The sequence below is a fragment of the Callithrix jacchus genome, chromosome 17 (assembly GCF_049354715.1).
Source record: "Callithrix jacchus isolate 240 chromosome 17, calJac240_pri, whole genome shotgun sequence".
Lineage (NCBI taxonomy): Eukaryota > Metazoa > Chordata > Mammalia > Primates > Cebidae > Callithrix > Callithrix jacchus.
The window spans coordinates 75338705-75353437 of NC_133518.1; the positions used below are offsets into that span (position 1 = coordinate 75338705).

Below are 14733 nucleotides of genomic sequence, written 5' to 3' on the forward strand. Positions count from 1 at the left end.
GGCTGTGATGCCTCCACTGCTGCGATGCCTCCACTGTAGAACTCTCTGGGTTACGGTGAGGAGCTCCTGAGAAAACTGGGGTGAAAGTGCTCAGCAAGGCCACCCATTGCTCTGTAATTGTGGCCTCATTGTAAGTCTCCACATGGGCCAGCTCTGCTCCCTTTAGGACATTGGAAAGTCGGTTTGGTTGCAGAAACTCTAAATATGTGGGCATCATTTCAAAATGTCTCAAGCTTTTGAATTCTAAAAAAATTGGTCTTGGTTTGGCACTAGGACACGGCTTCTCAGGTGCTTCCTGTTTCTGGCTGAATGGGAGAAGCCACCAACATGTCCTGTTGGAACCGGGAACTGTAGAGGAAGTGGGAAGTAGGCATGAATTTGGGACATAAACTCATGGAGCACATCCGGTCGGTTCAGTTTGTGTTGATTTCATGTGACAGCGTCGTTCCTACCACATGTTGTTTGGTTTTATCAGAACGTGAGAAAACGAGAGCTTTGGTGGGGCACTGTATGGGGAAAACGACTTGTAAATTAAAGGGCAAGTACATAAAACATGAGTCATTATTCACCAAGCTGTGGTATTTTAGGACTCCCAAATGTTAAGTCCGTGCATGTGATAAAATCTTGTATAGAGATTTCTTTCATCCTTTGCCCTTGAGACCACTGAGGCAAGAAGCCGGAACTTAGCAGGAGTGAGGCTGCAAGCAAGTTGTCTTTTTTTGTGACAGAAGAACCTCATGAGTGTGTAGTAATTTGGGAGCAGCATGGCAAATTAGCAAAGCATGTTCAAGATAAAGAAATGCAAGAGGTAATTACGATGTCATCATGTATTAGACTTATATTGTGGAACCTGGCTTTACTACTCGCTTATTGCTATGATGAAACCTGTATGTTCCTGCTCTCTGACCTGGTGACCTTAGGCAAGCTCCATGAGCCTGGTGCCCTCATCTGTAAATCGGGGAGATTAAGATCTACCTAAGAGGCATGGGAACTATAAAGTGCCTAGCACAGTGCTCAGCTGAGACTGAATGCTCATTGCCTTCAGTTAGAAAATGTGAATTTTATAATTAATTTTCAAGCAACATAATGATGTTCTTAAATATTTTCAGATGGTGTCTAACAGAGCCTCCTTTAGTGACTAGATAATGAAGGGTAGAAAAGCAGATATTCCTAAAATGATGTTAAGAGCCCTTGGGAAGGTGAGAATTTCTCAAATACTGTTGAAGATCATGTTGGCACAGGTCGGTTGGTAAGCTCTCCTTCCTCTTTTTGTAGATGACCTAAAGTTTAACTCATGCCATGTTTAAATGTTCTTACATTTGGAATTGTCGGAGGCTGAATCTATCAGATTTGACTGTGCTTTAAAATGGTGATGGAAAAACTTCCAGTTGATTCGGAAGATCTATGTACCCCTGTCTTCATTATCAGGGAATGACTGGCTTTTATTCCCAGTGCGTCTGCCTTCTCAAGACAGTGATCATTTCCATGGAAGGAAACAGATTTACCCATTCCAAGGTGAAGATTTTTTTCCCCTTCTAATGTTAAAAGTGGTTTCCACAGGGGACAAAAATCAATCAGGAGCCATTTACAAATGAAAAGGAATTGGGGTTTTGTTGTGATGTGTTGTATTTTTGTTTTGTTTTTATTTTAGAGAGAACTTTAAAAGGCTAAGTGGATCCATTTAAAAATTCAAGAACGAGCCTCATACATTTTTATTAAATAAAGACCTCTACATTTACATGAGATTTTATGGTTTCCAAGGAGGTTTAATAAACATTATCTCATTTAAATAAAAGCAGCAAATTATGGAAAAGAGGATGCAGTTCTCCATTATGTCCAGTTAAATGGAGAGAGATTCTGAGGGGGGAAAGGGAGGGTGGCCCTAGAGGACAGCCAGGGCTGAAAGGAGGCCTGAAGTCTCGGGCAGGGGCTCTCCAGGGCTTTCCAGCTTTCCTTTGGAGCCAAGAGATTTAATCTTGGGCAAACCTATCTCCTGTATTTCCGACGTGTTTCCGCATATTACATGAAATCTCTGACTACTTAAACTGCCTCTTTTGTTCCTCTCAGAAAACTTAGCGGATTCAGATTCACCTAATATTTCTTGAGCACCTCTCTGGTGCCAGGGGTTGTGCTAGGTACTTAACATTTATGATCTTACTGAATAATCACATTATTCTGGGATAAGTATTCTTCTTTTTAGAAATATTATTATTTTTGAGATGGAGTCTCGCTCTGTCACTGAGGCTGGAATGCAGTGGCGCGATCTTGGCTCACTGCAACCTCTGCCTCCTGGGTTCAAGTGATTCTCCTGCTTCAGCCTCCCTAGTAGCTGGGACTACAGCTCTGTGCCACCACGGCAGGCTAATTTTTGTATTTTTAGTAGAGACAGGGTTTCGCCATGTTGGTCAGGTTGGTCTTGAACTCCTGACCTCAGATGATCCACCCACCTTGGCCTCCCAAAGTACGGGGATTACAGATGTGAGTCACGGTGCCCAGCCTGGGATAAGTATTCTTCCTCTCATTATACAGATGAGAAAACTGAGGCCCAGGGAGCTTGATGAAGGTCACAGGTGTATTAGTCAGGAGACGGGTTGATGGCTTTTAAGTGTGTAGGAGGTTTCTTTGTAGCTCCCTGTTCTGTTGGGACAGTGGTTTTCTTGGTGATTACTGGGTGTTGTGGCCTATCACAGGGAAAAATAAATTCATCTGTGTTTTTTACAGCCCAAAATTCATAAAATTAGACCCCTTCCCACTATACACTTTTTAAGCTGTGTTTCGGTTTTGCAGTTACAGATACACTCTGTAAACAAGTCCTAGCAGGTACAGAGGGAAGATGTGGGCCCTCGGCCTGATAAAATGTAGCCAGGAGACTGATCTGCTCTAGTCTGGAGTGGCTGCTTACTGGAAACATTTGGTTTTGGTATCTGCATAGCGCTTTGGCTGTCCGTGCTTTAGAGCCAGGAATTTCATGAATCTTTGTTTTGTTTTGTTTTGGTGTTATATAGATGAGAGGTTTCTATGTTGCCCAGGCTGGCCTCAAACACCCAGCCTCACCTCTTTATGTGCCAGGACAACAGGCCTGAGCCACCATGGCTCCCTATTTCGTGAGTCTTTTAGCTTATTTGGTCCCAAATTGAATTCTCAGTTCTGAGCTGGGGTTCTCACTGAAATGTGACTGTCCCATGTTCACGGTCACTTTTTTCCCGAGTGCAGAGCACAACACAATGCATAGTAAGTTGGACGTGTACACACACACACACACACACACACACACACACACACACAATTGTGTGCCTGTGTTATTGCTTGCTGCTGAAGTAGGGAGTTGCCAAAATGGGTTGCTAAGCTCTGGTAAAGGGAACGCTTTAAAGATTGCAAATATCCTTTTCTGGTAATATTAAAAAATCATTGGCTGGGTGTGGTGGCTCACACCTATAATCCCAGCACTTTGGGAGGCTGAGGCGGGCAGATCACCTAAAGTCAGGAGTTTGAGACCAGCCTGGCCAACATGGTGAAATCCCGTCTCTACTAAAAAATACAAAAATTAGCTGGACGTGGTAGTGGGCGCCTGTAATCCCAGCTACTTGGGAGGCTGAGGCACAAGAATCACTTGAACCCAGGAGGCAGAGGTTGTGGTGAGCCAGAATCACACCGCTGTACTCCAGCCTGGGCAACAGAATGAGACTCTATCTCAAAAAAAAAATTATTGTAAAAAAAAAATAAAAATTTCCATTTTAACCATTTTTAAGTGTAGAGTTCTGTAGCATTGCATACATTCACACTGCCAGGCCACCGTCACCACCATCCAGCTCTGAACTAAAACTCTGTACCCATTAATGTGAACTCCCCATTTCCCGTTTCTCCTAGTCCCTGGCAACTGCCATTCTACTTTTTGTCTCCATGCATTTGGCTGCTCTAGACACCTCATAGAAGTCAGATTGTTCAGTATGTGCCCTTTTGTGACTGGCTTGTTTCACTTAGCATGGTGTCCTCAAGGTATAGCCATATTGTAGCATCTGTCAGAATTTTCTTCCTTTTTAAAGGAAGGAATATTTACTGATATTCCATTGTGTGTTTGTGCCCCACATTTATCTACTCATCTGTTTATGGAAAACATTTTGTTGGAATGATAAGAATGCTTTCACTGGACACGCGCTTTGTGAAGCGAGGCGAAAGGGAGTGCGACGCACACTGGAAGTCGGGAGCCCTGCTCTTGAGTCCTGGCACTGAGGCTCATCAGCAGACGCACACACTGGAAGTCGGGAGCCCTGCTCTTGGGTGCTGGCACTGAGGCTCATCAGCAGATGCACACACTGGAAGTCGGGAGCCCTGCTCTTGGGTGCTGGCACTGAGGCTCATCAGCAGATGCACACACTGGAAGTCGGGAGCCCTGCTCTTGGGTGCTGGCACTGAGGCTCATCAGCAGACGCACACACTGGAAGTCGGGAGCCCTGCTCTTGGGTGCTGGCACTGAGGCTCATCAGCAGATGCACACACTGGAAGTCGGGAGCCCTGCTCTTGGGTCCTGGCACTGAGGCTCATCAGCAGACGCACACACTGGAAGTCAGGAGCCCTGCTCTTGGGTCCTGGCACTGAGGCTCATCAGCAGATGCACACACTGGAAGTCGGGAGCCCTGCTCTTGGGTGCTGGCACTGAGGCTCATCAGCAGACGCACACACTGGAAGTCGGGAGCCCTGCTCTTGGGTGCTGGCACTGAGGCTCATCAGCAGACGCACACACTGGAAGTCGGGAGCCCTGCTCTTGGGTCCTGGCACTGAGGCTCATCAGCAGACGCACACACTGGAAGTCGGGAGCCCTGCTCTTGGGTCCTGGCACTGAGGCTCATCAGCAGACGCACACACTGGAAGTCGGGAGCCCTGCTCTTGGGTGCTGGCACTGAGGCTCATCAGCGATGTGGCTTTAAACAAACCATTTGCTTTTTTCTGAGCAATAATATTCCATGTGTAATAAATGGATACAGTTAGAGTTATTAGGCATTCACTAAAGATCTTTTCCCATTTTAAAACCTTTCTCTCATTTAATTCTAAGTTTCTGGCTTATGCAACTTGTGTTTCAGGCACACCATAGCTTAGTCATCAATTATTTTGATAAAATGTTCTCCCTTCCTCTTTAACCTAGCTGTTTAGTTTATTTACTTTTTTCCCCCATTTATGCGGTGGTACCTTGTAAACTGAGGGTGGTTTTATTCTCTCTTCACTTTTCTGTGTTTAAATGCCCTTTTTATTACTAGGGCTCTGTTTGCCCAAATGCATTGTTTCCTGTGTTGTGTAATTCTCAGTACTTTAGATTTGCCACTCCTTGCTGAAATTCAGAATAAAGACTGGCAAGCTCTTTTCCCCCTGATATTTTATTTCATAGCTAAGGAACTACAGAAAAATAATTTTAAAATTGATTCATTAAAAATCTTTGAAAGACGAAACTTTCTCAAATGGGTAATAAGAAGGGAGATTTTTAGGAAGAATATATGCTATGCTGAATGTGAATCTTGATCTTTCTGTGGGATAGTTTTGTCCTGGGCTTTTGGGAATGGTGCAGGAAGTGACCCCACCCAATTGGTGGTCTGCTTGAATTACATTCGTCAATGTAGGCTCCATGCATTCAGTTGTGGATTGTGAACATTTGGAAACCAGTATTTTTTTCTCTCTGAATTGCCTTCTGTTTAGACAGGGCTCTTAATAAAACCAGCAGCTAAACCAAGGAAAATACTCTCATTTTTAGAATGGAGGAGCCATACGACTTAATGAATTAAAGTATGTAATGCAGGCCAAGTAATTCAAACCCACCCATGGTAAAAAGAGTTCTCCAACCCGGTTCCAGCTCCTCTAAGTGATTGCTAGGTCCCCTTGTTCGGCCCTGTCTTTCGGATCTCAGATTCAGCTTCCCCCTCTTTTTTTCTTTGAGACAGGATCTGACTCTGTCATCAAGGCTGGAGTGCAGTGGCATGATCATAGCTCACTGCAACTTCTGCCTCCCAGACTTAAGCCATCCTCCCACCTCAGCCTCCTGAATAGCTGGGACTACAGGTGCATGCCACCACATCCAGCTAATTTTTGTATTTTTGTAGAAATGGGGGTCTTACTTTGCTTCCCAGTTGATTTCCAACTCCTGGACTCAAGTGATCCGCCTGCCTCGGGCTCCCAAAGTGCTAAGTGCTGGGATTACAAGCGTGAGCCACGGTGCTGGCCAGCTTCCCCAGATTCAAGAGTTAGGTTTGTTACAGTGCCTATGAGCTGCTGTCAGGCAAAGTCTGCCCTCCCCCTGCTTCTTTGAGGTGGGTAAATGTTTCATTCAGTAGTGGGGAGGGCACCGGCTATTCTAGTCCTCTCTGCAGGGCCATGTTCCTGGGGGCATTTGGAGACTGAGTGAATGTGCCCAGGAGCAGCCAACTGCTGGGCCCCACAGCCTTGGTGTTTGTGCAGGAGAAGTCCTTCCTGGGAACACGGGAGACTGGAGGTCACCTTTACCCCCTCCCAGGTCCCTCCACCCTCTCCCAGGTTCCTCACCCTGCATTTCCTGGACTTGTCAGTGGAGGGAGGGCGTATGCCCAGGGCTTCTTGGGGATATTTTTGTGTGTGGGGGGGGAAACCCCTTGCCTCTCTCTGCGCCTGCCTCCCTTCCCATAGCTTTGTGGTGCAGGCTGTCCTGCCATCTCAGGTCTAGGCAAGCAAAATCAGGTTGTATTTTTAAGTGTTTTAGGTATGAGTGTGGTAGGATAACCCTCTGTACGTATTCTTTGGGGAAGAAAGGCCCGTACGTGAACATTTAGAAGATGGATTAGGAAGGAACCTAACCGTGCCCTCTTGACATGTATCTGAAGGAGTCAGGTTAAAATCGCAGTGGTGCCCTTAACTCACAGGAAGAGCATTCACAGGAGTGAAAACAGTGGAAAGCGTGCCTGTGGCCCAGGCCGTGGAAGTGCAGAATGTGAAACTGTCTAACCCAGTAACACCCACTAGCCGTCCTAGACTAGAGTTGCCAGGCCCCGTAACTGCCCTCAAGGTATGTGTGGCAGGGGTCAGTAGATGGTGGAAGGATTAGAACTGGTTCCTGCTCTATCTCAAAGAATTAATGACACAGTCACAGAAGTTTCTGGGAGGCTGGGCCACGGCCTGCTGTCTGATTTGGACTGGGTTATGGGAGCCAGTCAGGGGCCCCCATTGTTTGATTCCTTGCCCTAGAGCATCCTGAGAAGGCAGGTTAGACCTGGGGTTCCCGAAACGTGAAAGTCAGCAATGGTACCCGCTCCCAGTGCGTCCCAGGCCCTGACTCTCATGGGGCAGTCCCAGCTTGGGGAGGTGGAGGCTGGCCTGAAAACAGTGCTTCATGCTGCCTGGAACAGGGGGGCCATTCAGGGCTTCCCCTTGTTGGCCTTTGGCCTGGGCCAGGAGTGGGGTACCCTCAGCTCCCAGTGAGGCTGTTGCCACCTCAGAAAGCCCAGGTCCTGCTCCGGACATAGAGCACACAAGCCCAGTTTGGGAGGAGGTTGAGAAAGGCACTGCAGTTCTCAAATCTCCCATTTTTTTGAGGCCTCGTCATAAAGAGACCTTGAGACTGCTTTAAAAGATGAAAGATTCCTACATAATTCCTATTCATGTCAGAAATGTATGAGGCTGAACTGGTATGTCTTGCACTATAGTTTCCTTCAGCTCATGAGGTCTGAATTTCCTTTGTATGTTTCATTTTTTCAAGAGTTACAATTGGGCGTTTAGCCTCCGGAGTCAGTGGATGGATCTGCTTTTTGCCAGACTATTCACATTTAATGTGTAACTGTTTGTTTCAGCTGAGACGTTTTGATCCTTCTTGACATTGTGCTCTTTGATGAAGAATTTATTATTAATTCGTATTATTTCTGCTATTAGGCAATTTGATGCAGGATTTGTTTGCCGCTTTGCACAAGTCTCACTCCCAGCCCTGCTGCAAGATTCTGCAGGGAACAAGCAAGTTCCTTTTGTCACTGGGCTGGTTTCTGGCAGGTCTAGCAGTTGTCCTTATAGTAACAGGACGAGGCAGGAGAACTGATTTTGCCCTGGATGGAAGAGGAGTAACTCAGCTGACATTCGGTTGTCATTTAGCAGACGGTTAATGGCCACTTACTGGAAAATGTTACTAGGCTCTGTGGTGAGTGTTGTTAGAAACTGAATTACTATGTATGTTTCCCCAGGGCCCTTTTTCCCCTTGCCTGGAGTGGACACTCGGAGCTGCAGGAAGTGGCACTGTGTTGCAATCATAGTTTCATTGTTCCTTTGTACTTTGCTTTCAAAAATAATGAAATTGCTTTTAATGGTACCAGAGATTTGCCAGGAGCCCATGGGGGTTGTACAGGGGTCTCTGCGTTATTTGTTGGGTAGCTCTGGCCTGAGGGTGCCCAGGGGTGGCCTGTGGAAGGTCTCCAGCAATGTCAGCCTCACATGTGATTAATTTGAGTCATTCTGAACTTGACTTTCCATGAAATGATTTCAGACACCCAGTCACTTTCCTGGGTTTTTTTAGTCACTCACTTTGCAGAACCTTTGGAGGGCCACAGAAGTGAAGGAATGTGTTTCTAAGTCCAAGCTGGGGTAGAATCCTGGCTTTGCCATTTACTAGCTGTGTGACCTTAGACAATTCACTTAACCTCTCTGAGCCTCAATATTCTTACCTGTTAACAAATGGGGATATGGGTTCCCAGGGATGGCAGACCAGTGAAATGATATGTGTGGAGACAGCTGGCACAGTGCCTGGAGCATGCTACACACTTGCAAAAGCTTCCTCCCTCTCTTCCTTGCCAGCCTAACTCTGCAGCAATGGAATGCCCCTATTTGTTGGGTAGCAGACGTGTGAGCTGACGGAATAGAGGAGAAGAGCTTGTCTATTAGTTTTCTTTCCACCTGAGGGATCTTCCCCTTTTCCTTCCACACAGCACTAGGGTAACTGAATACCAGAGGAGTCCCTTCTTCTTGCGGTCCTCTGCGGACAACTTGTTTCTTTCTGGATGGTAGGAGGCATCCAAAGCCTTTTTTGGGGAGGTTTGGTCTTCCAGGAGACCGCACACTAGGATGGCCACATCATTTCATTTCTGGGTCATGTTTTCAGCTCCTCGGGCCTGCTAGGGATCTCTGTCCCTTCTGAAGTAAGTGAAATAATTGTCACCAGCCTCCCACTTAATGACTGTGGCTACTGCTCCTCTTTCCCGCACATGAGGGGAGGAAGTCAGCTGGGGCACTGGGCAGCCTCCCTACCCGATGGCACCAGAGCCTGGATTTTTGAGGTCTGGTGGATTCCTGAGCCTTCCCTTCCTCACCCCGATCTGGACAGTGTCCCTGGGCCTGGCCGGCTGCAGAACTTGTGGGAAGTGGCCGGGTGGCTCTGCTGGCTCTGCTGGCTCCACACACGGCTGGCACACACTGACATGGCTGTGCTTTGCTTCTCTCTCCTTCCTTCCCCCTAGAGTATAAGAAGAAGTACGGAGAGGAACACGGCTCCTGCCAGGCTGGGATAGCGGGCTTCTTCACCGAGGTGGGTGTCTGCTGTCTGGGCACTTCTTTTCTCTTTTGGGTGTTCATTTGCTTGCTTACGTGATTTTAGCAACCCTTAGAGGTGGGACTTCTGGAGTCCTGGATACGTGAGCCTCGAGGGAGCAGATTCTGGACCTCACACCAGAGGAGGCTATTTCAACCTGCCAGGAGGGCACCAGCTGACCAGAGACCCCTGGGCAGAGGAAGTGGGCTGGCTCATCTGGAGGCTATCCCCATTTGATGATTTCTATAGGAGTCCACTTGACTCTGAGACCTGGGGAAGGAGTCGATTTGGGGATGTGTGAGGGAGATGACATTCAGTCAGGTTGTGCCCCATTCTTGGTGGCTGTGCAGATACATGAAGCACGTGAGCATCTCCTCCTAGCAGCCCTCTCTCCTTTCCTTAGTGGAGCGACTTGGTGTTTTTTCTTTTCTGGTTTTTTTTTTTTGAGATGGAGTTTTGCTCTGTCACCCAGGCTGGAGTGCAGTGGTGTGATCTCAGCTCACTACAACCTCCGCCTCCTGGGTTGAAGTGATTCTCCTGCCTCAGCCTTCTGATAACAGGCGCCCACCATTGTGCCCAGCTAATTTTTGTATTTTTAGTAGAGATGGGGTTTTGCCATGTTGGCCAGGCTGATCTCAAATTCCTGACCTCAGGTGATCTGCCTGCCTTAGCCTCCCAAAGTGCTGGGATTATAGGTGTGAGCCACTGTGCCTGGCCTGAGAGACTTGGTTTTACACTCAGCTCTAACCATTTCCTTCCCCAGATTCTGAAGGGCAGGGCACTTGCCTGATGCTTATAAGCCCGTGCCGTAGTAGCATGACTTTTGGCTGGTAGCACATGTTTTTATTATACTTTAAGTTTTGGGTACATGTGCAGAACGCGCAGGATTGTTACATAGGTATACACATGCCATGGTGGCTTGCTGCATCCATCCCCCTGTCATCTACATTAGGTATTTCTCCTAATGCTATCCCTTCCCTATCCCCCATCCCCTGCTATTCCTACCGTAGTCCCCCACCCCCAGACAGGCCCCAGTGTCCATGTGTTCTCATTGTTCAACACCTTCCTATGAGTGAGAACATGCGGTGTTTGCTTTTCTGTTCTTGTGTCAGTTTGCTGAGAATGATGGTTTCTAGCTTCATCCATGAAGGTCACAAACTCATCCTTTTTTATGGCTGCATAGTATTCCATGGTGTATATGTGCTTTTTAGGGGCTGTTTTCTTGTGTCATTTTTACTTACTGTAAGTTTGCCCTTCATGTCAATTCCTCCTCTCTCACTTTCGTGACTACCTGCTGGCACTGTCATCCACGTGGTTGTTCAGGCCAAAACCAGAGCACTTTAGTTTACTCCTAATTCATCTGCAGTCCTGTTGTAGCCTCCAAAACACATCCCAAGCATGACAGCTTTTATTACCATCACAGTCACCTCCGTTATCACCATCATGCTTCTAGAAAGGCCACCACCATCATCTGGAGGTCCACTGGCCCTATATTGGTCTTCATATATCTATTATACTTTCTAAAAAATTGTGGTAAAATCCACATCACATAAAAGTCGCCACTTTAAAGTGTAGTTCAGTGGCATCTGTGTGTTCATGGTGTTGTGCCCCTCACCACAAGCTAGGTGAGAACACTTTATCAGCCAGCCTGCATCCGTTCCGACCTCTGGGGTGTGCTTTCTGCATACCAGCCTGAGGGGCCTTCAGATGAAACTTGTCCTTCTGACTCTGAGACTTCCCTGTCCATGGAGGACTAGAATCTGAAGCTTCTCATCCTGGCCCATGGTCTTGGCTCCCTGAGGCTGCCTCTCTCCTTCCCTCACTCCAGGACAGCAGAGAGCTGGGGGAGGGCATGGGGCATGGCAGGTGGAAGGAAGACAAAGGGCGCTCTCTGGCTTCCAAAGTGAGGGCCCCTCCTGAGTCAGGAGCAAGACTGCCCACCTGAATTTCAGAAACTGCTGTTTAAATCCAGAGAGAAGATAGACTGTTGGCAACATAGTGTCTGATCCAGAAAGCAACAGAGAAAAGGCAGAAAGTCGGAGGTTTTATTATTTTCACTCTCAAACCAATAAATAGGAGATGCTGCCCTCCAACCCCCATTCCGCACCCTCAGTGATTCTTACTTAGCTGGAGAATCACTTCATGACAGAGTTCTATGCCCTGGGAATGGCACCACCAATCATCGTAGCTGTTGAGGCCAAATTTAAAGATTCCTCTTTCACCTCACTCTCCTGCTTCTAAGCCACCTTGCAAGTCTCACCTCCTGTACCCTCCAAACCTCTAACAATGACATCCATTGCTCTCCACATCCTCCGCCACCCCACAAATCTAAGCCACAGCTTTCTTTCCCCCAACCCACTGTGGAACCCTTCTGCCATCCTGCTTCCACCCCCGCCTCTGGACAGACTGGTCCCCACACAGCAGCCAGAACTACCTTTTACAAACTGGAAAAATATCATGGTGCTCCCTTGCTCAGAGCTTTCTGGTGTCTTCACATCCCACTTAGAATGAAATCCACGTGCCTTCCCTCAGCCTCGCAGCCTTTCTGCCTTTCCAGGCCTGTCTCATGCCTCGCGCTCTGCATGGTACTTTCGTCTGCTGTTACGACATGCTGGGCTCCCACTGAAGGCTTTGCACTGGGGATCCATGCACGTGGCTCCTCGTACACAAGTGTTTCTTCAGAAGAGATGCTACTGGGGGAACTGCTGGGCCAAATGGCGCTCACGTTTGAATTTTGATACATGCGGGCAGATTGCACTTGAGACGTGTTTACCAGTTGACGCTCCCCTGCGTCGCGTCTGTCTCTATCTTCTCACGCAGACTTCCAATTTTAGTCATGAGAAAACATCTCGTTTTCATGTCACTTTCCCTGCTTATTCATGTCGTTTAGTGCCCTTTTGAAACACCATTTGTACTTGTTTCCCGGAAATTGCTTGCTTATGTTCTCAGTACCTTATTCTGTTTCGCTGTTTCCTGGTTTTTAGGAACTTGTTTCATATTTTCAACGCTAATCTCTTACCTGATGTGCGTGTTGCAGATGTTTTCATCAGCCCTTTTCTTTTAAGTTCGCCCATGGTGTCTTCATCATCCTGGCAGTAGACATGCGCGTTTGTCCAAATCTATCAGTCTCTGTGTTTCTTTTTTCCCTAGATTCTAAATGTCTCTCTTAGGAAGGTTATTCCTTATACATATTTTCAATATACTTACATTTCTAATAGCACTTTGGTAGGTTGTTTTTAAAAAGACTTCTATCTTTAATCTTTCTGGAATTTGTGTTGTATACATTGTATGGTAGAAACTAACTGCATTATTTTTCCAAATATATCATTGGTTCTTCTGATACTGGTTTGTTAAACAGATTTTCCTCTCCCCATTGAGATGCCATCCGGCCACGTGCCGACTTCACTCTCTTCTTCCATCTCTGTAAACATCTAGGTTGTGTAACAGCTATGGTTGTCATTCCTCCTACGGGCCTGTCTAGTAACGTGTGACTTGAGCCAACAGGTGTTAGGGAGCCACTGTAAGTTCATGGGCAGGTGACACACGGGCAGATGGCAGTGTTGAAAGAAAGGCTACAGAGGTGGGTTTGCCCAGATCTTTGGGAGTGGAAGGGCCTGGGAGGAAGCCAGGTAGGAGGCTGTGATGTGGTCCATCCATGAAACAACAGGACAGGTTAAGGGATGCTTAAGGAATAAAAATGATTGGGGGAGGCAGAGGATATGAAGGAGGTGTCAAGGGGCTGAGTGGCCAGGGCGCTGTGGGGTAGAGGAAGGAGGGTTTGAGCCAGGCTTCTGGAGAATGGTGGTGCCCACACGAAAAGGAGTTGCCTGAGAGAGAACCCACTGGGAGATGTGAACTGCTGAGTCTGCTTTCAGACACATGGAGTGTGCGATGCTTTTAGAGGACGTTTGGACTTAGGGACGGGAAGAAATTTAGGTTTGGCCCTTGTTCGTGACTCTCTTAGGGGATGAGTGTGCTTAGTGTGGGGCCTGGGGGAAATGCCTCTCTTTAGATGGGAGGAGAAGCCAGATTGATGGGAGACATCAGAACTCAACAGAGATGTTGACAGAGAGCCAAGAGAGAAAGTGTTGCCAGGAGGGAAGTGTCATGTTCGCTGCAGCAGCTGGCAAGTCAGGCCGTGGGCTGGGTGGTGGCAGGCAGTGGTCGGAGGAGCCGGCGGGGCAGGGGTGTCGGGGGAAGTCCAGGTGGCGGTGCAAGCTCAGGGTGACCAGAAGAACAGAAGACCTGGTGAAATCCAGGCTATGGGATTGACAGCCTGAGGGAAGCATGGGGTGTCAGCATGTGCTGGCTGTGCTCATCATGCAGCAGAGTGGGGACATGGTGGGTGTACAGAGTGGCCGGGGAGGGCGGGCAGCAGTGAGTGGGAAGGCAGACCTTCTGGGCGCCACTCTGTCCTCTGACCCCGGCCTGCTGTCTTCTGGCCACTTTAGACTTTGGCCTCCACTTCGGTTTCCAGGCTTTTGGCCTCCTTAAACGGGAGGTCTTTGAACTCCCTGCCTGCCTTGTTTCTGTAACTTCAGCTGTTTGTGGCTGAGCAGGAAGTGTGGTTGAAGGGGCCAAGCCAGCGTGGCTCCCCTCCTCTGCCCTCCTGCTGACCTTGTCACTTGGGCTTTCCTTCTGTGAGCTGATGTCCCCTCAGGGCAGAAACCACTTCCCACGCTGGACATGCATCTGTGACCTTCTGGACATAGCTATGTGGCCCCAAAATATTTTGGCCTAAGGTACCTGCTTGACCTACAGGTTGGTGACTCTGAGCTTATCAGAGCCCTCCGAGCTGTGGACACCACCTGAGTTTTAGCCATCATTCAGGATTAGAGAGAATTTCCTGGGAACTATTTTTGTAGATGAGGCTAACAGGTGGTAGATACTGCTTAGCAGCAAGAGAGGATTTGGACCAACTGGTCTGGCGTTTGCGTCTGCTGTGGAAGCCTGGACACACTTGAGTGGGAGTTTGTTCAGCGCAGACTTATGTTAGATCCGGGCACTGTCCTGCCCAGCTGCTCATGCCAACTTACAGTACACAGAGGAAGTGTTTGGCTTCTCCCAGGCACTGCCAGATGCCCCAGTTTCTTTAGGGATTCTGCTAATAAATGCATCTTGGGAAAAAGCTGCATTGCTCATTGAAGGGATTCTACCAGTGTGATTAGGTAGGGGCGGCCTTTGCTTGTAGGGAAGCTTTCATCTGTGTGTGT

General features: G+C 47.8%; 1 protein-coding gene across 6 annotated transcripts in view; it reads left to right on the forward strand.

Moving 5' to 3' along the window:
• The window catches only part of ITGA9 (integrin subunit alpha 9), a 375338-nt gene that overhangs the window by 33868 nt on the left and 326737 nt on the right, over positions 1–14733 (forward strand). For 5 of the 6 annotated variants that reach the window (XM_035278480.3, XM_035278481.3, XM_054247151.2 and 2 more), the window contains exon 5: positions 9450–9517. The exons of the other annotated variant lie outside the window; for it this stretch is intronic. In XM_035278480.3, coding sequence (XP_035134371.3) covers positions 9450–9517 — 68 coding nt within the window. The remainder of the gene's footprint in view (positions 1–9449; positions 9518–14733) is intronic. 6 annotated transcript variants of the gene reach the window in all.